The sequence below is a fragment of the Lacerta agilis genome, chromosome 15, assembly GCF_009819535.1.
Source record: "Lacerta agilis isolate rLacAgi1 chromosome 15, rLacAgi1.pri, whole genome shotgun sequence".
Classification (NCBI taxonomy): Eukaryota; Metazoa; Chordata; class Lepidosauria; order Squamata; family Lacertidae; genus Lacerta; species Lacerta agilis.
The window spans coordinates 32,741,227-32,766,332 of record NC_046326.1 but is presented as its reverse complement, the minus strand read 5'-3'; the positions used below and the strand labels follow the sequence as shown (position 1 = coordinate 32,766,332).

Sequence of the window (25,106 nt, the reverse complement as noted above, 5' to 3'; positions counted from 1 at the left end):
GCAGAAGGCCCCGGGGTCCAGTCCCTGACGGCAACCCAAGGCAGGGGACTGGAGAGCTGCTGCCAGTCGGTGTAGACAATGTTGAGCTAGAATGCTAGATGGACCCAAGGTCTGGCTCAGCATGCGGCAGCTTCCTATGTTGCAATACTTGGCTGCAAACCCCAAAGTGAGCTTTCCCGGGTTCTCTGAATGGAGCTCAACCTAGAACCATAGAACTGTAGAGCTGGAAGGGAGGATGATAATTATTATTATTATTATTATTATTATTATTATTATTATTATTATTTGTACCCCACCCATCTGGCTGGATTTCCCCAGCCACTCTGGGCGGCTTCCAACAAAAATCAAATACATTAAAATATCACACATTAAAAGCTTCCCTAAACAGTGCTGCCTTCAGATGTCCTCTAAATGTCTGGTAGTTGTCTATCTCTTTGACATCTGAAGGGAGGGAGTTCCACAGGGCGGGCGCCACTACCGAGAAGGCCCTCTGCCTGGTTCCCTGTAGCTTTGCTTCTCGCAGTGAGGGAACCGCCAGAAGGCCCTCGGCGCTGGATCTCAGTGTCCGGGCTGAACAATGGGGGTGGAGACGCTCCTTTAGGTATACAGGACCGAGGCCGTTTAGGGCTTTGAAGGTCAGCACCCACACTTTGAATTGTGCTCGGAAACGTAATTGTGCTCATTAGCGTCAACTAGCCCAACCCCCTGCAAGGCAGCAACCTTTCGCCCAACGTGAGGCTCAAACCTCATGAGATTAAGAGTCCCAGGCTCTACCAACTCAGCTGTGGCTACTGTCCCTTTTGCAGGCATCGTTGGGGGGGGGACACAGCTGCAGTTGCGATGCTGCAAAAGCCACCAGGACAGGATTCCTGGTTCCCCACCCAGTTTTAGTCCCGATCCAAGGCATTTCAGGGCCTCTCTGTAGGCTTTTAACCAGCCACGCCTTGGACAGCAAACATTAAGGCCATTACCACAGCAGTCACCGAACTCCTGTGGCGAGGGCACCTTCGCTTCTCCTGACAGCCGGGGCCTCAGCATCTCGCCGGCTGTGCTCAACCCGTGCCGAACGGCAGGACCCTCCTGCTTTATCTCCATGGTGATCTGCGCGGGGAGCGACACCCCGTACAGGAAGCTGTTCGTAGTGACCGCAGGAAGAGCCTCTGGGTTGGCCGGCTTAGCGTGCACGTGGTTCAGCCCTGGCTCTCGGTTCCCCTTTGACATTTGGACGGGGCCGCTCGCCTCGACAGGAGGGTTGGGGTCCCAGGCGGAGTCCTCAGGAGGTCTGAGAAAAGGAGAGGAAACTGCAGCTAAATGACATGGGAGGGAAGGCAAGGGGGCCGTAGAACTGGGATCAGCCTCCGGGGTCAGAGGCAGTGCTGAAGAGCAGTTGCTGGCAGGGGCGTAGCAAGGGGGGGCGAAGTCGGGCTCAGGGTGGCTAACATCAGGTACATAACATTGGTATAAAATCAAACAATAATTAAATTACCTCCTAAAAACATCTCAAAATCAAATTAAAGTCTAATTAGATGGCTTTCCACAGGGTTAGGGTTGGGAACAGTAAGTGTTCTCTGAACTGAAATTTCAGCCTTCACGACATAGGAAAACAGCCAAGTGAACAGCTATTTTGGTGGAGGAGGGTCAATATATTAACCGATATGCATTAAATTTCATGTATAGCTATATAATCCCTAGTATAGTAAGACCTTCGGAGCAGGCATTTTAAAAAAAATTAAAAAAAATTGTTCCTTGATAATTTGTGACCCCCTCCATTATGGAACCCGGGGTGGCCCACCCCCCTTGCTACACGCCTGGCACCAGGTATGTTTTGCAACTGGTGCGGGTCCAATTGCAACCACACAGAAGCCGTGCCTTGGTTTCCAAACAGTTTCAGGAGTCGAACAGACTCCCGGAACGCAATCTGTTTGAGAACCAAGGTACGACAGTACTTGTGTTCTATAAATTAAGTAGGTAAATAAATAAATATGGGGAAAGCAAAATGTCACATCGAGAAGGATCTGAAATATTGAAGCTTACATTTGTTTTATTCTGCATTGTTTTATTGGATGTTTTAATGTGTTGTAATCCGCTTTGAGATTTAATTCCCTTTAAAATATAAAGCGGTATAGAAATGAAATAAATAATAATAACTGCCATTGCAAAAAAAGAAGGCATCTAGACATTCAGTGGTGCCAGCCATAACCTAGGTTTAAGGTGGCCTTTGGTGATTAGCTGATATTTCTGAGTTTCTAACACTGACTACCTGCATGCAATTCCTGCTCACTTATGCCTCCCAGGCTAGCGCTTAAATGCAAGGTTGCAACAAACCACAGTTTAGTGTGGCATCCAACCGCAGCCATAGGAGGACTGCTTGTTTTATCCTTATGCAAAGTGACTGCAGAGGCCTGAAAGTATTAGCTGAGCACGCGGGGGGACCCCCTTACCTTTTGAGCCTGAAGCACATGCTGTGGCTGTGCTCCAAGATGGCCATCAGAGATTTCGCATCGTACTCGGCGGGCCTCCTGAAGGTGAGCCCGTCGGGCAGCCCAGCAACCATCAGAGAGCCAGGCTCTTTCAAGAACTTCTCGTAGGGGAGTTGCACCACACTGCTCTTCCCTAAGGCCTCGCCTGGGGCAAAAAGGAAGAATCGCAAACACAGATCAAACACAGAGTTCGGATTATAGCTGGGCCAAGAGGTGCTCCTGGGCCCCATCTCTTTGCCACACCGTTACCAAGAAATGCAAACACTGTTTGGTTGCGAAATATGGAAAGGTTTTGGCGTTGTTGGATTACAGCGCCTTTCAGCTCCTCTGGAGTAAGCTGACCACCAGCTTGCCTTGATCTTTCCTGCCTCACAGCCCTCGCCTTTGGCCCCCTGGTGACCCACCGGCTTACCCTGCCAAGCCCCACCTCACCCAGCCCCTCCTCCCCTGCCCTGACAAACTAGTAGAGAAGACACCCATAGGCAACATGACCCAGACACCCTGCAGCAGAAGGCAGCAGAGACTGAGCCCAAACCGAACTGGATCACAAGCTCTTCCTTACTGTAAAGCACGTCAAAGACTTCTTCCACCATCTTCCTGAGAAGATAAACATCCGATCCCTGATCCGGGGAGATCCGGGGAATGGTCCGGCCAAAGTCCTTGGGCTTCTTCTGTCCATCCAGATCCTGCTCTTTCCTCTGTTGGACTCCTGCCAACAGGAAGAGGGAGAGGTGGAAATTCAGGAGGCGGGCGCTAGGACCCACCACCGCCTCTCAGACCAAATGCGGTCCCTGTCTAAGGCCCTGCCCCTTCTTCCTAAGCCCCGCCCCTCAAGGACTCTGCTCCATAACCCTAACCTGGAGACATCAGGGATTGAACTGTTGGCATCAAAGGCAGATGCTTTTCTGCTGAGCCACAGTCTATCAAGGAGCTTCAAGCATTGCCCAGGTCAACCACAGGACAGGGAAGCACGGGAGGCATGGAATGCAATTAGCTTTTTAATTTTTTAATGTATTTTTATTAGATTTTATTGATTCACAAAAAAAGACAACACAGTAGAGTCCTTCAGTTCGTCTGAGATGTTGCTGAAACTGACCACTAGCCCCACCCTTCCCCCTCTAGCCTCTCCCTCTGAATCCCTCCCCAGCAGATAAAGGCTGTGTCGAAGGAGTGGGCTCCTCCTCTGGCCTGCCTGGCCCATTGTTCAGCAAGATCTGGGATCTAAGTTGTCCTCCTCTGTGTCCTCCCTGCGGGGCTCTTGGGCATGTGGCTCCCACCACTCTTCCTCATCCAGCGAGCCCCTGACATAGTCCCTCCCCTATGGGATGGGGCAGAGAAATATGGACGAAAAGCAAAAGGCAGAGATTTTTAAAGGAAATGTGTTTTTTAAAAAATTATTTCTTAAACCCATGGATAAGAAGTCTTGCTAGAATCAAACTGCCCCTCAAAATCCAGCCTCTTTGCTCCACTTCTGGCCATGTGAAACACATACCTGGAGCGAAGCGAAAGGCCACAGTCTTTGCTAACGCTGAAAGCTCAGAAATGGATTAGACTCTGGGCAAAATTCGCAGCTGGTGCAGACTCTGCACATAATCCAAGCCAGCATTGACCTTGACAGCCTAGCAAGGCTAATATTTGCCGGAGAATGAACTGTTCTTGAGCAGTCCCACTGAGGGGATTAAGCATAAACTCTCTGCCAGCATTGGGCACGCAGGCCCCCGCCTGGTTTTCCTAGCACATCAGAAACCTCGGGATTATAACTAAGCAAACATGTGTTTTTTGTTTACAAGGCTTTAAGCCACTTTGCCCAACTCGGAAGCGCTTGCCTACCCGACTGCTCTCTGAACACCCTGCAAATCAAACCCACACAGAGCCAAGTCAGTAAAGCATGAGGCTCTTAATCTCAGGGTTGTGGGTTTGAGCCTCACAAAGATTCCTGCATTGCAGGGGGTTGGACTAGATGACCCTCGGGGTCCCTTCTAACTCTTACAATGCCAGGATTCTGTAATTCCATCACAACTGAGTGGAGGCTCAGTCATATACAGCGGAGGCTGGTCCATTGGGGCAAATCACAGCATTGCCCCACGAAGGGGGATTGGAAGCATATACTGTATATATATGATATTAAATTAAAATTCACAAAAATCTTAAAGCCATCATCTTTCTTGTCTTTCATTTCTGTAACTTGTAACTAGCCTTTATTGGCGTTAAGTTAAAACAGTAAAATCATAAAATCATACAGAGCCATCCAAACACATTGATGATCCAAACAAAAGACTAGACCACACCATTGAATAAATCAGGCAACTTTAGATTTAGCTTTAAAGATCTCGGCTACCGTATTTTTTGCTCCATAAGACACACTTTTTTCCTCCTAAAAAGTAAGGGGAAATATCTGTGCATCTTATGGAGCGAATGGTGGTCCCTGGAGCCGAATTGCCCAGGGGCCAAAAGAGGAACATGCTTTTTATTTTACAAAGAGAAAAGGGGGTGTTGAAAGGACCCCGCTTCAGCAGCTGATCAGCAAGAGATCGGGAGAGAGATAAGAGTCCCTGGCTCCCTTTCAGCCCAGCCCCCTTGCCCAGGCCTCCATTGTTGAATGTGCTGCAGAGGGAGGTTGTTTGTTTCCCCAGCGACATGTGACTGGCTGATTAGATTATCTGTCTGGAAACTGTAGAAAAGGCTCCCTTTCCTTTAGAAGCTGCAGAAATGTGAGTTGAACCCCATAAAAACAGGGCTTTTCCTCTTTGCTTTTCCCCCTTTGCAAAAGGAGCTTTGCTTTTCCCCCTTTGCAAAAAAAGCTGCAAAACTTTTAGCTGATCCTCAAAAAAACAGGGCTTTTAGAGGAGGAAAACCAGAAAAAAATTTTTTTCTTGTTTCCTCCTCTAAAAACGAGGTGCGCCCTATGGTCCGGTGCGCCCTATGGAGCGAAAAATACGGCAAGTACCCCGAAACAATATTGGTAGTTTCAGGAGTATTGTCCCTCAACAAATAATGGATTACAGACCCTTTGCAAATCAATATTTTTCGCTGTAAGGGAGTCAACTAGGAGATCTCTGCGATGGGTGTCAAGAAGAAGGCAATCCAAAATTATGTAATGTATTGTATCTGGTGTTTTCTAATTACAGGAAAAGAACCTGTTCTGGAAGGGGATTTTTTGAAACCTTCCAAACAGTACTGACAAGGGGGCAATGCATTTAGACGAGCTACCATAAAAGCTCTTTCATTCTCCAGGATATTCCCATCCCTACCTGGAGATGCTGAGAATTGCAACCTGCATGAAAAGCTGATGTTCTAACACTGAAGAACAGCTGAAACACACTCAGTTTCCACTAACAGGCTTCTTGGGGGAGTCTGGTCAGCCACTGTGAGAACAGGGTGCTGGACTAGATGGGCCACTAGCCTGATCCAGCAGGGATCCTGAAATATACTCGGAGTCAAGTGTGAATTTCATGCTCTTTATTCAGCTCATGGTAGTGAGGAATGCAGTTCCCCCAAAACGTTTGCTTTATATACACTATTTACACAATGGGTCCCACGTGATTGGCTAATTCCAGGATACTCCTGTATGCCAATTGGAGTGCGGATTCACTTCCACCTGGAGCTGGATTGGATGGCTCCTGCAGACCAATCAGACTGCTGCAATCTCAATCCTATTGTTCTGGGACTAATCAGACTGCTGCAATCTCAATCCTATTGTTCTGGGACTAATCAGACTGCTGCAATCTCAATCCTATTGTTCTGGGACCAGTCAGACTGCTGCAATCTCAATCCTATTGTTCTAGGACCAATCAGACTACTGCATTTTGGATCCTATTCAACTCAGTACATAACAGACCCTTTGTACGTTTATATTCCGCAGTAGGAACAAACGTGTCCTGAAAGCTTCACATCTTCCTGCCCCTCTTCTACTACTACTACTATAACAACAACAATTTATTATTTATACCCCGCCCATCTGGCTGGGTTTCCCCAGCCACTCTGGGTGGCTCCCAACCAAATATTAAAAACACAATACAGCATTAAAGATTAAAAAAATTCCCTAAACAGGGCTGCCTTCAGATGTCTTTTAAAAGTAAGATAGTTGCTTATTGCTTTGACATCTGACGGGAGGGCATTCCACAGGGCGGGCACCACCACCAAGAAGGCCCTCTGCCTGGTTCCCCGTAGCCTCACTTCTCACAGGGAGGGAACCACCAGAAGGCCCTCAGAGCTGGACCTCAGTGTCCGGGCTGAATGATGGGGGTGGAGATGCTCCTTCATGTATACTGGACCGTTTAGGACTTTAAAGGTCAGCACCAACACTTTGAATTGTGCTTGGAAACGTACTGGGAGCCAATGTAGGTCTTTCAGGACCGGTGTTATATGGTCTCGGCGGCCACTCCCAGTCACCAGTCTAGCTGCTGCATTCTGGATTAATTGCAGTTTTTGAGTCACCTTCAAAGGTAGCCGCACATAGAGCGCATTGCAGTAGTCCAAGCGGGAGATAACCAGAGCATGCACCACTCTGGTGAGACAGTCTGCGGACAGGTAGGGTCTCAGCCTGCATACCAGATGGAGCTGGTAGACAGCTGCCTTGGACACAGAATAGACCTGCGCCTCCATGGACAGCTGTGAGTCCAAAATGACTCCCAGGCTTCGCACCTGGTCCTTCAGGGGCACAGTTACCCTGTTCGGGACCAGGGAGTCCTCCACACCTGCCCGCCCCCTGCCCCCCAAGAGCAGTACTTCTGTCTTGTCAGGATTCAACCTCAATCCTCAATTCTACAAGATTGGGGCAGGCTCAAGACTGAGCAAATGTAGCTCTGCAACCATCCTATCCATTTCTACTCAAGGTTTCAAAACCCAGCTTAAGGTGTGCAGGCAAGCAGGATCTGATCTTGCCCCATTCTTGCCAGACGCAGGACAACCCAATACTTACTGCAGAACTTCTTGAAATCCGCTTGGACCTCCTTCCTCGTGTTCATGAAGATCCTCCCTTTTTCCGTCCCGACAACAAAGGTGTTTTCATCATGGACCGCGATGCAGGCAACCTCAGCGTTGAGTTTAGAAAGTGCTGAACACTGGGAAAGAAAGAGAGGAAAGAACCAGGGTCGTTTGAATTTAATCATTATTTAGTCTACATGTTTCTGTCTCATCTTTCTGACACAAGGGGACCTCCGAGGCGGCTTAGCAATGTGAGTATAATAAAACAGCATGTGAGAATATTTTAAGAGATTGCCATACCGGTACCAGGAAATCTCCTTCTGGACTGCTGCAAAAGCATTCTACGCAGGAGATTTACTGGTTGCAGGTATGACCTGACACCAGTTCTGGCCTGAGTGCAGCTGCCAATTAGTTTCTGGAAGTAGCGGTTGGTGCAGAATGCTGCAGCACAATTGCCGACGGGAGTGAGGTCCTGTCAGCATATAACTCTGCTGCAGAGAGACCCACACTGTTTGCCAATTTGCTAACAAGTCAAGTTCAAAGTGTTACTATTAGTATATAAAATGCTGAGCAACTTGGAACCAGTTTGCCTGCAAGATCACCTTACCCAATTCAGGACCACTCGACTGCTTTGATCTGCAGAACTGGCACTGTTACAAATGCCCCATAATACCCATTTTGCATTTGCAAGAACTCTATCTTTTAGTGTGGCACCACCTACACTATGGAACTCCCTGCCTCTTGATGTTTCACTGTACTCTTTTTGGAGCCTACTAAAAACATTTTCTCCTAGGGAAGCCTGCCCTATGTAGACCGTTGATGGATCATTGATGCATGCTTCAATCTGTTTTTAGTCTATTACTGGCTTTAATTTTTTGAATGTTTTCAACTGTTGTTAATTGTTTTCATCAATAATTTTATTGTTTTATCTTATTTGTAAACTGCTTTGATTTTGTTTTTGTTTTTTTTACAACCAAATGGCGTATAAATTTTAAGCATGTACACACACATCATTTTTTTGTGCATTACAAAGCACAACAAAAGAGGTCTCTGCCCCACGTGACTTACAAACCAACAAAACCATCACAGAATTCTCACGCAGCTACAGTTTCAGGGGGTGAGAACAGTGTATGGGGAATCCATTTCAGCTGAACTGGTTTCAAGCATGTGTAGTCTAAATGTGTCCCCCTGAACAGGGCTTTTATTTAAAGAGCTTCTCTTTTTATTTATAGCATTTTGAAAATATGTGTGTGCAAATACACACACACACACACACAAACTGTTCGCTGTCTGATCTCATTCGTAGTTAAAATAAGATCACTTTTGATGCAGAGATGTAGCCAGGCACACACATCTTGTATAAGGAAAAAAATAACTTATGTAAGATTCATCATGGGATTTATTTATTTTTAAGCCATCAAAAAGCAGGGGGGGAGAAAGCTTACTCTTTGGGGGGGGGGGCAGAAATTCATGCAAATTATTTTCTTTGTCACAGAGATAAAAGCCATCACTGTCTTGTTGCGGAAAACCTCACACAGGAGTTTGCAAAACACAAGGGACGATCAAACAGCAGATTCCAGCATAAAGGTTAATAGAAACCTCAATATGTGTTCTTAAAGATTCTGACTTCAAAACCCTTCTGGCTGTGGATGCGAGGAAGCGATTTTCACTTCAGAGCCCAAATCCCTGAAGCTGTTTGTCCGTAATATCAGCATAAGGCAACAGGAGTGCCGTGTCCACTCTATCTGACATGTTCCCATGCACAGCTCATAGTCTTCTTTCCTGTCCCTAGGAAACATTCCAGGACTGATCCTTCCCCCTCAGTCACATCACAGCAGCTCAGCAAATAGTGGGCAAGAGGAAATGGGCATTAATTTTTTTTTTGTTAAAAAAAATTATTCATGAGAAAGAAGAAAAAAATATACAATTTCACAACTCTTAAACTATACATAAGTATATGTTAACCAAACTTAAAAATGAAAATATACAGAAAAAGTGAAATAATAAAAAAGAAATGAACATAAGGTTACACCTGTGTGACTCCCCTCCACCTCATTTCGACTTACTTTATTGTATTAGAATCTTATCATCATTATGCAACAAAATGGGCATTTTTTGTATGTCATAAAAACTTTAGACGAGCCTGTTGGGTCAGGGCAATGGCCCATCTAGCCCAGCAACCTCTTCTCACTGCGGCCAACCAGATGCCTGCGGGAAACCCGAAAGCAGGATTCGAACACAAGAGCCCCCCCCCCCGCCTGCGTTTTCCAGCAACTGGTATTCAGAAGCATGGCTGCCCCTGTCCACGGAAGCAAAGCATAGCCAATAAGCCCCTGGCTGCCTTCTCCTCCTCCAAGAATTTCTTTGGCACCAACTCAGGTGCTTTAAAAGAAGAACAATCACCAGTCTAACTATGGGCTAGTGTGAAGAAGTATTTTTTTTTTATCCGTCCCGCATGTTACAACATGACGCTGAGTTCTAGCATCTCATCACTCTGTGGCAGGCATCCCCAAATGTTTTTTGGACTACAATTCCCATCATCCCTGATCACTGGTCCTGTCAGCTAGGAATGATGGGAGTTGTAGTCCCAAAACATCTGGAGGGCCGAGTTTGGGGGTGCCTGCTCTGTTGGGTCAGTGACCATTGCAAAAACAGCAGAGCAGCGATGCCTCAGGAAGCAAGATACCAGGGGGGGAGAAGAAGAAGAAGAAGAAGAGTTTGGATTTGATATCCCGCTTTATCACTACCCGAAGGAGTCTCAAAGTGGCTAACATTCTCCTTTCCCTTCCTCCCCCACAACAAACACTCTGTGGGGTGAGTGGGGCTGAGAGACTTCAGAGAGAAGTGTGACTAGCCCAAGGTCACCCAGCAGCTGCATGTGGAGGAGCGGAGACGCGAACCCGGTTCACCAGATTACAAGTCCACCGCTCTTAACCACTACACCACACTGGCTTCTGTAACTCTTTGTCTCGAGCACACACACACACACACACCTTCCTACCACATTAAAGTTTGCATATCATGCGTGGTTTGGCCCTCACCTAGATTTCTGTTAGCCCCTTCACAAGTACTGTAATCCACATTTTAATGTTTTTAACGTCGTACAGTTTGGTGCAGAGAAGAGGCAGAGGAAGAAGCTTACCATAGAATCTAAGGCAGATACTAAGCTGGTGATGACTTCATCTTTTTGAGAGAAGACTAAGTGCCACTGGTCAGACCTGGAGTTGTTTGGAGGCCCGTCGGACAGCTTTCCCAGCAGTGCCATAGCCACCTGGAAATCAACAAGAACGAGGTCTCTGTTGTTATTATTATTATTTATTTATATTTATATGGCCACCCCCCAATAAAAATTTGTGAAATACACCATCCCATATTTTAAAGATACAGCAATTACAGCAAGAAAATCTTATTTGAAGAAGAAAAAACAAGATAAAACTCTTCTTCCAATGGAAACAAAATAAAGACGCATGGCAATTCAGCTCAAAACTACACTAGAGCATCAGGTTTCTTTGAAAGGCACAAGCCTAGAACTTGTTTCAAAACACAGGCTTGTTCAAATGTCTGGTCAAATAAAATGGTCTTTGTGTGGTACTGAAAGGATCATAAGGATTGTTCCAGGTGAGCCTCTCTGGGGCAGCTATTCCATAACAATGGAGACACCAGCAATAAGACCCTCTCCATCGCTTGGTGGGAGCACTCACAGCAGGGCATCTAAATATGGCCTTGAGGTCATCTAAGACGCAATTGTTTAGCTCCTAAGCTGTTTAAGGCTCTATAGGCGAAAACCAGCATTTTACACTGAGCCCGGAAACCGACTGGGAGCTGGTTACAAGCGCTGCAGTTATAGGACTGAAAGGCCAAGTCCCTGCTAACGGTCTTGCGGCTGTGTTTTGAACCAAACTGCAGTTTCCAGGTCATTTTTAAACGGAGTCCCATGTACAACATTCCCCGGTTGTGGAATGCCCTGCTGAGAAGCTTTCTAAAGACATGGGTGTAGAAGAGATGGCACCTTCTCACATTTGATGGGGAATCCTCCTGTTCACAGAATGATCCTATGTAAGGGCTGCCGGGTCAGGTGGAGCGTTAGAAATTCCCCCATGTGCCAGAAATTCCCCCATGGCACAGGTCCGACTGCGACCCCATGGAGATCTCTGGATGCCACGTTGGCAACAAGCATCTCCGTCTAGCTGGCCCCTCCAGCATTTTTCAGCAAGCAAGCAGGAGAGTTTATTTCTTGCATTTCTCTCCCACCTTTTCCTCCATGAGTACAGTGGTGCCTTGGGTTAAGAACTTAATTCGTTCTGGAGGTCCGTTCTTAACCTGAAACTGTTCTTAACCTGAAGCACCACTTTAGCTAATGGGGCCTACCGCTGCGCAAATTCTTTTCTCATCCTGAAGCAAAGTTCTTAACCCGAGGTGCTATTTCTGGGTTAGCGGAGTCTGTAACCTGAAGCGTCTGTAAACCGAGGTACCACTGTACATGGTCCACCCCCCCCCCAGTTAATTCCTACAACGACCCTGTGAGGGAGGTTCAGAGGCTGACTGGCCCAAGATCACCCAGTGAACTTCAGGACTGAGTGGAGATTTGAACCTTGATTTCCCACGTCCTAGTCCGACACTCTAACCACTATACCACATGGTTTCCTACTTCTGCTATGTTGCAGCTCTATAAATTAAGTAGGTAACTAAATAAATACAGACATACCTTGGAAGTCAAACGGAACCCGTTCCGGAAGTCCATTCAACTTCCAAAACGTTCGACTTCCAAGGTGCGGCTTCCGATTGGCTGCAGGAACGTCCTGCAGCCAAATCGGAAGCCACGCCAGACGTTCAGCTTCCGGAAATCATTCGAAAACCAGAACAATCACTTCTGGTTTTCAATCGTTCAGGAGCTGAAACGTTAGATTCTACAGGCGTTCGATTTCTGAGGTTCCACTGTATGGAGAAAGCAAAATGTCACTTAGAGAAGGATCTGAAATATTTTCCTTGAAGCTTGAATTTGTTTTATTCTGGGTTGTTTTATTGGATGTTTTAATGCATTTTAAACCACATGGAGATTTCCCCCCCTTTGAAATACAAACCAGTGTATTATTTGTTTATTTATACATATTTTTATTTAATATTAATTTAATTGTTAAAAAAAAGGTGCCTAGAAATTCCGTTGTGGCGACTGTAACCTAGGTTTAAGGTGCCGTTTGGCGATTAGCTTATATATCTGAGTTTCTAAAATTGGTCAGGAGCATCCCAGATCCTGCAATTTCAGGGCTCAAATCTGAAACTTAGTGATGGCCCCGCTGATGTCATGGGGGTGGGCCCTGGTGATTCTTCCTTTGCACTCCCTTCCCACCACTTACTCCTGGAGATGGAGGTTAATTGGGAGAAGGTTTGGAGGGAGCTGAGGAAGGCATGATCCCCACCCTAATCCACCTGAAGAGTCTATGCAATAATTTGCAGTTGCTTGCAAGCTGTGCGCTTAGTCTTTATATATATATATAAAAACATTTAACGCCACTCTTGCTCACCTGGTGATTCCTGCCCTCCTCCTCCTGCCAAACCTAGAAACTTGGGGGTCTGGCAACCCTTATCCTACTACACATTTGGATTTTGACAACTGTTATGCGCTTGGATGCTATTATTCCTCACCTCTCACTGTCTTCCTGCAACTGTTTCACGTCCCAAACACCTGCCTCCTGCTGTAAACGATTTTTGCGCAGTAACATTGGGTGGTTTTTTTGTTTTGTTTTTTTAACCGAAACCCTGCCTCACTTCTTCAGCTTCTTTCTGCAAACAGGATTCTGTAGTTTCCTTGGCCTGGCTCTCAGGGAAGCAGTGAGAAAAGAAGACGACTGTGTCTCAGTTACACCGCTGCAGTCTGTGGGTGGAGGGCTGCTATGACAAAATGCTCAGTCTCAAGGAGGGGGAGGGATTCCTCCAACACACAGAAAAGCAGAAGGATGGGGCAGGGAAGGGGGGGGCAGGAATGACTAGAATAGAATAGGGGTGGATGGGTCAGTCTATTTCCGGACTGTATCAGTTTTCTGTGTGTTCATTCATAAGTCCATTCCATCTGTTTCCCTATGCACTTGTGATTTTCTTTTTTTCTAAAAAAAAAAAAATGTGTCTTACATTAAAAATACGTAATTCTGAACACATTTTATCACTAATATTTTTGGCGTGCCAAAAACTGAATCTCAAAATTCAGAGACGTTTTTAAAACCTCAGGAGAGCTGCATCCCAATCTAATATTATTATTTTTTTTGCATACAACTACTCGTATTGGGTTTTTTTAAAAAGAAAGAAAAAGAAGCAAAATCAGAGCGGTTTACAGCAACCCTACATACAATAAAAACCATGCAAAAATTCAAATTTAAAAATTACTGCAAATCAGGTTGGTTTTGCTTTACAAAATCTTTTGAGCATCCCTGGGTGAAGATGCAGGACTCCACAAATGATATCAACATGATGTCGCAGTCGAAAACCTTCTCATCCCCCTGCTTCCACCTCTTTGGGCTACTAAGCTCCATCAACAGCTGTGAAATTTATTTATTTATTTATTTATTATGTTTATACCCAAGACACAGTTCTGCCCACATCCCCATTTTATCCCCTCAACAACCCTTTGAGGTAGGCTAGGGTGAGAGAATGTGACTGGCCCAAGGTCACCCAGTGAGCTTCATGGCTGAGCGGGGATTTGAACCCCGTTCCCCCGAGGTCCTAGTCCAACACTCTGACCACTGCACCACACTGGCTCTCGTTTTGCAACAACTCTTTCCCCCCGCCATGAATGCGTGTTCCCCATCACAGCGCTACAATTCCCAGAGCGGTCAAACAACCCACCTCTCTTCACAGAGGGACCTGTAAGAATTGTAGCTCTGTGAGGGGAACAGGGGTCTCCTAGCGACTCTCAGCACCCATAACAAACTACAGCTCCCAGAATGCTTTGGGGGAAGACACGAGGGCTTAAAGGGGTATCGTATGCGAATGTGGTCCTTGTGGGAGCAAACTCCACTGCTGAAAGGGAGTGGCAATGAAGATGGCCGTCATTCACAGTTGCGGGGGTGGGCAGGGGAACAGAGACAGAAAAGCTCTAATGGAGGAGAGGAGGAGGAATTGTTGAGTCTGGGAGCGCCTGTCTGGAGAATAAGAATGAAGCCAGCTCGGTTTAACTCAATTTGCTAAGCAGACAAAAAGATTCCTCCAGGCTCTGTGGGGGTCTGGGATCAAACTCCTTCTCTCCACCATCCAAGGATGGATGCAAAACACGACTGGCAAAGGAAAGAAATGAGGAAGCAGATGGGGGGGGCGTTTTAAATGGGTTGGCCAATGTCTTAAAAGAAAATATTATTACATATTTTCTTCTAATGAGCAATTGCTAAGAGCAAGCTTGGATGCAGATACTGACTCTGAGCAAAACTGCTGCACTCACAACGAACATACGAAGGCCCATCTAGACAGAGAATCCAGACCCTCCAAGTGTCCAGGGACAGTCCCAGATTTACAGAAGCCATCCTGGTGTCTGGAATGTCCCGCTTTTCCTTAGGACATTCCGATTATCATCAGATAAATGTTGAAGGTTATGGAGTTATGCAACCCCCGAGGCAAGGAGATAAGTAACTATGCAACCTTTAAAAGGCACCTGGAGGCAGCCCTGCATAGGGACTTTTTATAATGTTTTATTATGTTTTTATATATGTTGGAACCTATCCAGAGTGGCTGGGACAACCCAGTAAGATGGGCAGGGGAATAAATAAGAAAATTATTATTACTAATATGTAATAGTCTAATGGGGTTGCCATATTTTAAAGAGCAAAAAAATAGGACACTTCTGCTTTTAACTATGGGTCACTATGACGATTCTACCCATGAAAGATTGTACATGTCCTGGAAAAAAGAGGACCTATGGCAACCTTAGAATTGGACATCCCTATTTTCATCAGAGAAATGATGGAGGGTATGAGAATCGTAGAGGAGGAACCAGAAAGAGCTAAGTTTATTATAGGAAATACAAGGCTTGATAGAAAAATAACCTTGTCGTATCCAATCTGAAGATGCAAAGAACCATGGGGGGGGGATTTATAACTTATCTTAAAAACCACTGTAAACAGTTAAAATCGTTAGTAGGATTGGAATAACACTTGTAGTTTAATGGTGAATTTTGGACACAATGGAGATGTAAAAGATTTGGATTATTATAAAAGATGCAGGAGGAAATGATTAACGATAGGACCCACAAAGGGGAGTAGGGGAGTTCAGGAGATTCTCTGGAATCTTGTTTTATGTTGTATGTTGAATATGTGACTGTAAAATTTTAATCTGAAAAACCAAATGAAAAAAATTATATATAAAAAGAAGATGCAAAGAACCATGCTTGCTTTTTCATCTTTGCAAGAGAGACAGAGACAGAGAGACTCAGCAGCCTGACTCAGCATAAGAAAGCTTCCTTAGCGAAGGCTGCAGCTCAGCAGTAGAGAACATAAGTCAACCCTGCTGGATCAGGCCAGGGGCTCATCGAGTCCAGCATCGAGTTCTCACAGCGGCCAACCCCGCAAGCAGGACTTTGGACAGCAACAACGTTCTCCCCTCCTGCGGTTTCCAGCAACTGACATTTGCCTCGAGCTCCTTAGAGGAGGGACGTGGGTGGCGCTGTGGGTTAAACCACTGAGCCTAGGGCTTGCCAATCAGAAGGTCAGCGGTTCGAATCCCCGAGATGGGGTGAGCTCCCGTTGCCCAGTCCCAGCTCCTGCCAACCTACCAGTTTGAAAGCACGCCAAAGTGCAAGTAGATAAATAGGTACCAATCAGGCGGGAAGGTAAATGGCGTTTCCATGCGCTGCTCTGGTTTGCCAGAAGCGGATTAGTCATGCTGGCCACATGACCAGGAAGCTGTACGCCGGCTCCCTCAGCCAATAAAGCGAGATGAGCGCCACAACCCCAGAGTCGTCTGCGACTGGACCTAATGGTCAGGGGTCCCTTTACCTTTACCTTAGAGGAAAAGGTGGGGTACAGATGCAATAAATCTATAATAAAAGAAGGCAGAGCGGAAGAGAGAAATTGCACCGTTCACCCTACTTAGGCTGAGTTTCAGTAAAAGACGAGGACTAGCAATTTATGCTAAAGGAGGAAGGCTTGCTTCTGAGGCCATCAGAGTTAGTAGCCACTGAGCTGGAAGAGGAATGCAGGTTCAGCCTTTGGCATCTCCAGATAGGCTTGGGAAGGACTCCTGCCTGAAAACTTGGAAATTTGCTCTCTAGGTGGAGCTGGGAACCACTTTTCTCTGCCTGAGACCCTGCAGATTTGCTGCAAGTCAGTGCCAACAACACTGGGCAGGACAGGCCAATGGTCTTGACTCTGGGGATGACTGTGCAAGGTGCCGTCATGAAGCAAATGGATTTTTGCTGATTCAGTGAGCAAAACCCTTCACCACTGTCCTGTTCTGGTGGCCCCTTCTTTCACAGCCAAAGGTTACAGCAGAGATTCTGGAATGCAGAGAAAGCAACGTGACCTGGTTTTTAACGGTTGCAGACAGATATCCGGGGAAGCTAGCGGAAGAGGAAGAGAAGAGGAAGCATATGGAAGTGGAAGGAGGAGGGGACGGGTTGAGGGTGCGCAACAAGGAGAGCGTTTGCCTTCCTTCGGAGAAAGTACAGCTTTATTTTGTAATGTCTCCGAGTGCTTCACCAGGTCCAAGCTTTTACAATGGCCACTTTCTATTTACTTTTGAGAATGGCAGGTGTCCAGTCCTTATGATGGAGAACTTGGGCTGCAAAAGGACACGGGGCAATGCCTGATGAATTCAGAAGCAGTGGAGAGAAGGGGGTTGATCAGCTCCAAAAGTCGGGTGGGGGGGAGGAATAAAAACTATGATTCTGTTTAGGGTTGCAAAATATGAAAAAGTGAAAATCTAGACACAAAAGTTGTTGAGCTTTTTCTACAAGATCTCAAAAAAACAAAGATGATTTTGAGCTATTTTAAAGGAAATTCACCAAAATGTACACTTTCGACTTGGAATTTTCCCGGACATTTAAGCGATTCCTGCCAGGACACTGTTTCCAACGGCTGAATCCGGGCAATGTCTGAAAAATTCCGGCTGTATGGCAAACCTAATTCTGTTGCCATCTTTGTACCTGCTCATTTCACATGTTTATAAAGCTTGTCGGTCCTGAAAGACTACATTGGCTGGCAGTACGTTTCTGAGCACAATTCAAAGTGACCTTTAAAGCCCTAAACGGCCTCAGCCCAGTATACATGAAGGAGCGTCTCCACCCCCATCATGCAGCCCGGACACTGAGGTCCAGCGCCGAGGGCCTTCTAGTGGTTCCCTCCCTGCGAGAAGTGAGGTTACAGGGAACCAAGCAGAGGGCCTTCTTGGTAGTGGCACCTGCCCTGCTACTGGATCTCTTGCTTGTGCCAAACCTGACTTGGACAGCTCTGGCTTTGCCTGTCGCCTGACCCTTTGCTGATCACCCTGCTTGCTTGGACTCTGACCAGCCCTGGATGCTGCTGCTTTGGTTGCTGCCCACATTGGCATTGGTGCTGGAAAGCCCTCTGGTTGTTCAGGTGCCCAGTGAGGACAGAACAGTCAGGGAGGATGGGAATTGTACATCCGGGATGGAGTGCCAGATCAGGGAAGGCTGGATCACATTACTTCTAAAGCCCTGCCCAACTCAATTGTCAACATCAGTGACAGAGAGCTTTGCTCTGGCCCAACATTTCTGCTCCACTTGGTGCTCATCTTGACCGTCAATAGCTTTTAGCTCACTGAAGAAATCAACTCTTCAGGTGAACAACGCAACAAGGCAAGAACTAAAATGGAAGGAGGAGAGCCTGACCACAGCAGGGACCACCAATTTTGGGGGGATTCATTTCGCTTTCCCTCAGCCCTCTCAGAACATAGGAAACTGCCTGGTGCTGAGTCAGGACATTGCATCCATCCAGCTCAGTAATGCCTACACTGGCTGGCAGAGGCTGTCCAGGGTTTCGGACGACACACACAAATAGAGTATTTCCAATCGCTTTTAACCACCTCTCTCTCCTGTTGCACAACGAAACCATAACAGCCTCTTGGGCCCATTAACCCAATACATTTGCATCACTCCCATTTTATGAGCTGACGGGAGCTTCCACGGGAGTCCCCCTGGCGTGCACGTCCTTTGAACCAAACTTCTGCAGATGCAGTTTCCTGTTAAGTGCAGCTTTGCACAGCTTCTCAGCTTGCTGAAGGAGGCTATAAAAGGGCTAGAAATGCAAACACACGGCGTACCTATTTTGCAGGACCCCAGGAATTATCTACAGGCCTGCGATCACCTCCTGGTAATGCTGCCTACAACATCCAAAGGGCAATCTCCAGAGAATCATCCTGAGCATTTCAAATTAAAGCCAAGGTTTTAGCTCCCAAGTTTCTGAAGGAAAACTTGAAAAGCAGGCGGTAGGTTTAGGTGGCAATACGGAAAACAGGAACGGGTAGAGAAGGGCATGGCATGGCAGCAAGAGAACAGAATAAGCTTTTTTATACTGAGTCAGGCCGTTGGCTCACCCAGCTCAGTATTTCCTACACTGGCAGGCAGCAGCTCTCCAGGGGTTTGGACAGGGCTCTCTCTCAGCCCAACTCAAGCTGCAGGGAATTAAATATGGAAACCTCTGCCAGATGCTCTATCAACTGGTTCCGTCTCAAAGTTGGGTTCTTTCCTTCAGAACAGCAATTTTTTTCTCCCACATAACCCTCAGCTCATTTCTTAACATAAGAAGGGCCTCCTGGATCAGGCAATGTCAAAGCAGGACTTAGGAGCAGGTCGGTAAGAACTCACAAGGCACCAGTTAACTCTTTATCCAAAAAACCAAACAGCTTAGGCCTAGTGAGCACAGCAACTCTTCCCAGTAGGTCTTGCCTCCTCCCTCGGGTCCTTTCCTTGCAACCAGAGACTTCTTCAGCTTGTCTATCTTAGCTCCTCCCTCTTCATACCTCTTCTGGTTCTGTCACACCAGAGGGAAGGAAGCTGGTCACAGCAGGAAGGGGAGACTCCCTGGCTTCTTCAGCAGTCTGCTTCATCTCTGCCTCTTCGCCCCCTTCCTCTCCAAGCCTTCGCTTCTACCTCTGATTATGGACTGCTCTTTGCCACAGCCTCTTCCCGCTCACTATACCCTGTTCCCCCTTCAGCTTCAGACACCACCTCCTCCCAGTCTTCCCCCTCTGACCCCTCATCGTCGTCCCACCACCACTCCCTGTGCTCTGAGCCTTCTTCCCTTGGGAAGTTCCGAAACTGGTGCCTTCCACCACCCTTCTGTATGCAGCCAGTCCATGACAGGCCAGTGAGACATTAGTCCAGCATCCTGTTCTCACAGTGGCCAACCGTTTGCCTCTGAGAAGCTTACAGCGAAGACCTGGGTGCAACATGACTCTCTCCCTCCTGTGGTTTCCAGCAACTGGAATTCAGAAGGATACTGCCTCTGACTGTGGAGGCACACATCCCAGCCATCGTGATAAGCTGTACCCTCCTTGAATTTACCCAGTTCTCTGTTAAAGCCAGCCAAGTTGGTGGCCATCACTCCTGCAAAAGTGGGGGGTCCATAGTTTAACAACGTGCTGCATGAAAATGCCCCCAATTTTCCAACAGTCAGAGCTGGTCCCTCCCTGCGAAACTTTCTTTTCCCAGTCCCTGGGATCAGCATGAAATTAGAACATGCAATGCGCTTGTCAGAGTAGGTGGCATAGCTGTCAAGTTCTCCCTTATTTTAAGGGAAATTCCATTATGCCGAATAGGCTTCCTCGTGAGAAAAGGTAAAACTTGACAGCTATGGTAGGTGGAGCCTGTTGCAAGCCTCTCCCGCTCTGCCATAACAATGCAGGGTGGGTGGAGCTTGGGCAACAGGGGGAGGGGTCTAAAGTTTCATTTATTATTCTTTTTTTTTTAAAAAAAAAAAATTGTTTTATATGCCACCCTTCCTCTGAAGATCGTAGGGCGGTCAACAAGACAAAGAGAAAAGGAAGAGACATATTGTGATTCTTAGGCAACAATTCCCCCCTTGGTTTATATTAGCATCCCTGCACCAGACATGAGAATATTGACTAATAAATATTTCCGATTATCAAACAGAGGGCACATATTTATAAAAGCTGTTCTGTTACCAAGATTCCATCTCAAGCTCGGAATCCAGTTTCTTCTCCCTTCCTTAAGAAAAAAAGAGTCGGGATCTTCAAACGCTCCCATTCAAACTGAATCAATGTTTATTGACTACACCAGCTTTTCACATTAAAAAGAAAGAAAAGCGCTCTTTTATGCACTAGAATTTCTGAATCCTTGGAAACCGAGGCTCTTTTTACACTAACTCAAAGCAGCTCCTGGCCATCTTAACATGTGTTTCTGCAGGAAATAAATAATTGGTCCCACATGGCCTTTAAAGCAAAATAAGCCAGGGGGAAAAGATCCGTCAGGTGAGGGAAACACGGAGATTCCAGCACATGCGTTAAGTCACCATGATCTTTATAAACCAAAAAAGGCTCAATCTGAAGTTTTAGCAGGAGCCAGGGTGTGGGGGGTGTTGCTCTTTTTTGTTTTTAACACAGAGGGAAGGGGGGAAATGGCAACTTTGACAAAAAGCTGGAAAAAAGTGACCTATATCCTCCAGCAACTCTGGGCACAATGGAAAATCTTATTACAAAAAAAAATCTACCCTGTTTGAAGTTCAGCCAAGAAGCAATTAAAGATTAATCTCCACACACACACACACACACACACACACACTGCTCCAACCCCGGAGTCAGTAACAAAGCTCCTATTGATTACAAGCAGGCCAGGATTTGACCTTCACTTCAGGCTTGCTGAGTGACTAGGGTGGGAGGGGGGAGAAACCCACAGAGCAGCCACCATTTTGAAATGAGCACACACGGAAAGAGAAAAAAAAACTCCCAGCCACTCATTGAAGGTGATTATATAAACCGACGACTGGTCAACTGCAGAGGTTGTGTGTTTCGTAAGGCCTCCTCTGTCTTCACCATATACATTTAAAGCATCATCATACCGCTTCAAACCATCATGGCTTCCCCCAAAGAATCCTGGGAGGTGTAGTTTGTTGCAGGTGTTAGGAAACACACACATGCACCCCATTCCTTCAAGGAGCTACAATTCCCAACACGGTTTAACTATCAACCCCTCCTCACAGGGAACTCCGAGGGTTGTCGCTCTGTGAGGGGAACGGGGTGGGGTGGGGTGAGGGTCTCCTAACAGCTTTTCGCACTCTTCACAAACTACATTTCCCAGGATTCTTGGGGGGGAAGCCATGACTCTTTCAAGTGGCGTCAGAGCGCTTTAAATGTGTGGTGCGGCTGTGGCTTTTGCCGTATTCGCTAATTTCAGTGTGTCTACTCAGAGTAGGACTAACAGTAGACACAGGGGTAAACTTTTCCCCATAGTTCTACAGCTTTGGGGAGGAGCAGGTTCCCCACCGCCACCTATTTTAGAACAAGTGGTCATACTTCAGACACATCTGAAAGCTGGTGGGGAGAGGCACGTAAATGCTTCCCAGGGTGGTAGAGGCGTAGGTCTGTACGATAAAAAAAGAAATAACCTTCCAAGAGCCGCATGCCAGCAGTGGGTGGGGCCAGAGGCAAAAGTGGGTGGGGCAACTAATGTAAATTTTGCGTTGGCGGGGCCTTTTCAGTGGTGGTCCCCTCGGTTGTGGAATGCCCTTCCTAGTTAGTCTCTATCATTATTATCTTCATCTCTGTCATTATTAACTTTCAGGAGGAATGTGAAAGTTTGCCCTGACATTTGGTGCCTGAAGAATACTATTCCTGGCAACCTTTTTGGTTGTCATTGTTTTTAGAATGTTTTCGCTGGTTTGGGGGGGGGGGGTTGGCTTTGTGTAGGTATCTGTTTGCCACCCTGCACTGCTTGGGGAGGAAATTTAACAAATAATAAATAAAAGAAGCAGATTGTCACAGGTCCAAGGGCCAGCTGAAAGCAAGATGGGGGCTTGTCCACCGCTGTTTGGAAGAAGCCTGATGAAATTCCTTCTTCTACTTGACTGTTAAAGGGGCACAAGCTCACGGCATCCTTGTTTGTCACCAGGTCACCCCAAGGCCCAGCAGAAAAACATCTTCTGTGGTGAGAGGCTTATGTAATAACCACACACAACTGCCAAACGAAACAGGAGTTTTGAGGTTGGGGAGGCGTGTGGGAACCACAGCTTTTTAATAAATAAAAGCAGAAGTGAAGCAAGCAAAGTTTCATAGGCCAGACTTGGATTTAAAGTTGTGGGTCAAAACCAGAACTATGAACTAGGCCCAGAAACTGGCAGCCGGTGCAAGCAGGCTTGGATCGGTGTCAAATGCTCAAACGGTTTTGCCCTGGTGAGCAACCTGGCTGCCAAATTCTGCACCAGCTGAAATTCCCAAACTGTCTTCAGAGGCAGCCCTACATATAACACGTTGCAGTAATCTAACCTAGAGGCTATCTATCCCTATCCAGTTGAAATAATTTTAAAAAATTAAAAATATATATAATAGTCTAGTACATGGATAGGCAAACTAAAGCCTGGGGGCTGGATCTGGCCCAATCGCCTTCTAAATCCAGCCCGCGGACGGTCCAGGAATCAGTGTGTTTTTACATGAGTAGAATGTGTCCTTTTATTTAAAATGCATCTCTGGGTTATTTGTGGGGCATAGGAATTTGTGTTTTTTTTCTTTTTCAAAATATAGTCCGGCCCCTCACAAGGTCTGAAGGACAGTGGACCGGCCCCCTGCTGAAAAAGTTTGCTGACCCCTGGTCTAGTAGCACCTTAGAGACCAACTAAGTTTGTTCTAAGTATGAGCTTTTGTGTGCATGCACACTTCTTCAGATATTCTGCTCCATACTTCTTCAGAAAGCACACGAAAGCTCACACCTAGAACAAACTTAGTTGGTCTCTAAGGTGCTACTAGACTATTTTATTTATTTATTTTAAATTAAATTAATTACTTCGACTGCGTCAGACCAACATGGCTACCAGCCTAAGCTGATGGAAGGCACTCCGTGCCACCGAGGCCACTTGAGCTTCGAGCGACAGCAAAGGATCCAGGAGTACCCCCCAGCTATGTACCCACTCCTTCAGAGGCAGTGTAACCCCACCAGGAGCAGGTGACCTCCCATCCATCCGGTCTGGGGAACTGCCTCTTAACAGTGCCATAGTCTTTCCTGGATCGAGCTTCAATCTGTTGGCTCTCATCCAGGCCATTACCGAGGCAAGACATTGGTCCAGCACTTCCACTGCCTCACCTGCAGATGTAAAGGAGAAATGGAGCTGAATGTCACCAGCTGACAACATACTCCGAACCTCCAGATGACCACAATGTAGCTCCTTGAGGGAACTTTTAGACGGGTGCCTCAGAGATGAACTTCTCTTTGGACTAACTAAACAAACAGGTCCTTGCTGAGGAACCTGCCCATGGAGACACCGATGGATTTGTACAGCAAGAGGTGCTGGAGCCCAGGCCTGTCCGGAAGCCACAAGACTCCGAGAGAAGAGTCATGGGGCCTCCTTATCCAAGACACGGAGGGCAAAGCTGTGGTTACTCAAATCCAAGGCATGTTGATGACTTTATGTCCTCATTGCAGGGAGAAGGGAGGGTGCGCGATGGCTCTGGCTTTGAAAGAAGGTTCAGGGGCCTCAAATTGATTAAGCCTTTTGCTCACAAGACATGCACAGGAACACACCCTGCATTCATTGGGCCCTGGACAACGACCAACCCTGCATCGCTAGAAAGGCTTCCCATTTCCAAAAAGTACCCGAAATGCAGATGGGAAACATTGTCTAGGAACGCCACAGACCCTTGGAACACCCTTTTCTCTCCCCATGTTTTCTAGGGCAGGCTGGCAACACAACTTGTGAACACAGCCTGTCTGCCTGCCTGCTAGCCACAAAATAGGAGGAGAAGGAGAGGAAAATCCAGGATTAATTGCTCCTCTTTGAGGACTAGCAGCATGCAGACAATGCAAATGTATGCTAGTAGGCCTGTACATATGATTAGGGTTAAAATGTAAAGGGACCCCTAACCATTAGGTCCAGTCACAGACGACTCTGGGGTTGCGGTGCTCATCTCGCTTTACTGGCCAAGGGAGGTCATGTGGCCAGCATGACTAAGCCGCTTCTGGCGAACCAGAGCAGCACACGGAAACGCCGTTTACCTTCCCACCGGAGCGGTACCTATTTACCTACTTGCACTTTGACGTGCTTTCGAACTGCTAGGTTGGCAGGAGCTGGGACCGAGCAACGGGAGCTCACCCCGTCGCGGGGATTCGAACCGCCGACCTTCCGATCGGCAAGCCCAAGAGGCTCTGTGGTTTAGACTAGGGTTAGCTTTGTTATATTCCAGAGGGGAATTACAAGAGCTTTAAGGTGTTTCCATATTTGCTGATTTAAAAGGAACACTAGAAACCACCGCATCTGCACTATATGTCTAAGGGTCTTAGTAGACTACAAGCGTAACATGGATCAACAGCCCCAAAAACAGCTAATGCTATTCTACGCTGCATGAAAAGAAGCGTAGTGCCACAATCAAGGTAAGCAATTGGTGGCATCTCTCTGTCTTGAGAGACAATGGAGTCGACCTCGGGGGGGGGGGTTGAAGTCAAACCGCTGTGTTAGCACTGCAGCACTGAAGTGACCTCTGCTTGTCTGGAGAACCTGGGCTGTCCAGACAACAAGACTCCCCCCACCCCCGTTGCCC

General features: G+C 46.8%; 1 protein-coding gene across 6 annotated transcripts in view; it reads right to left on the bottom strand.

Moving 5' to 3' along the window:
• GTF2IRD1 (GTF2I repeat domain containing 1) overlaps positions 1-25,106 on the bottom strand; it is an 88,124-nt gene that overhangs the window by 38,760 nt on the left and 24,258 nt on the right. For 5 of the 6 annotated variants that reach the window (XM_033171542.1, XM_033171544.1, XM_033171545.1 and 2 more), the window contains exons 2-6: positions 10,549-10,677; positions 7,402-7,543; positions 3,043-3,189; positions 2,442-2,625; positions 972-1,282 (exon numbers count right to left, since the gene is read on the bottom strand). In XM_033171542.1, coding sequence (XP_033027433.1) covers positions 972-1,282; positions 2,442-2,625; positions 3,043-3,189; positions 7,402-7,543; positions 10,549-10,671 — 907 coding nt within the window. In that variant the 5' untranslated portion in view covers positions 10,672-10,677. The remainder of the gene's footprint in view (positions 1-971; positions 1,283-2,441; positions 2,626-3,042; positions 3,190-7,401; positions 7,544-10,548; positions 10,678-25,106) is intronic. The other variant, XM_033171548.1, reaches the window with a different exon arrangement.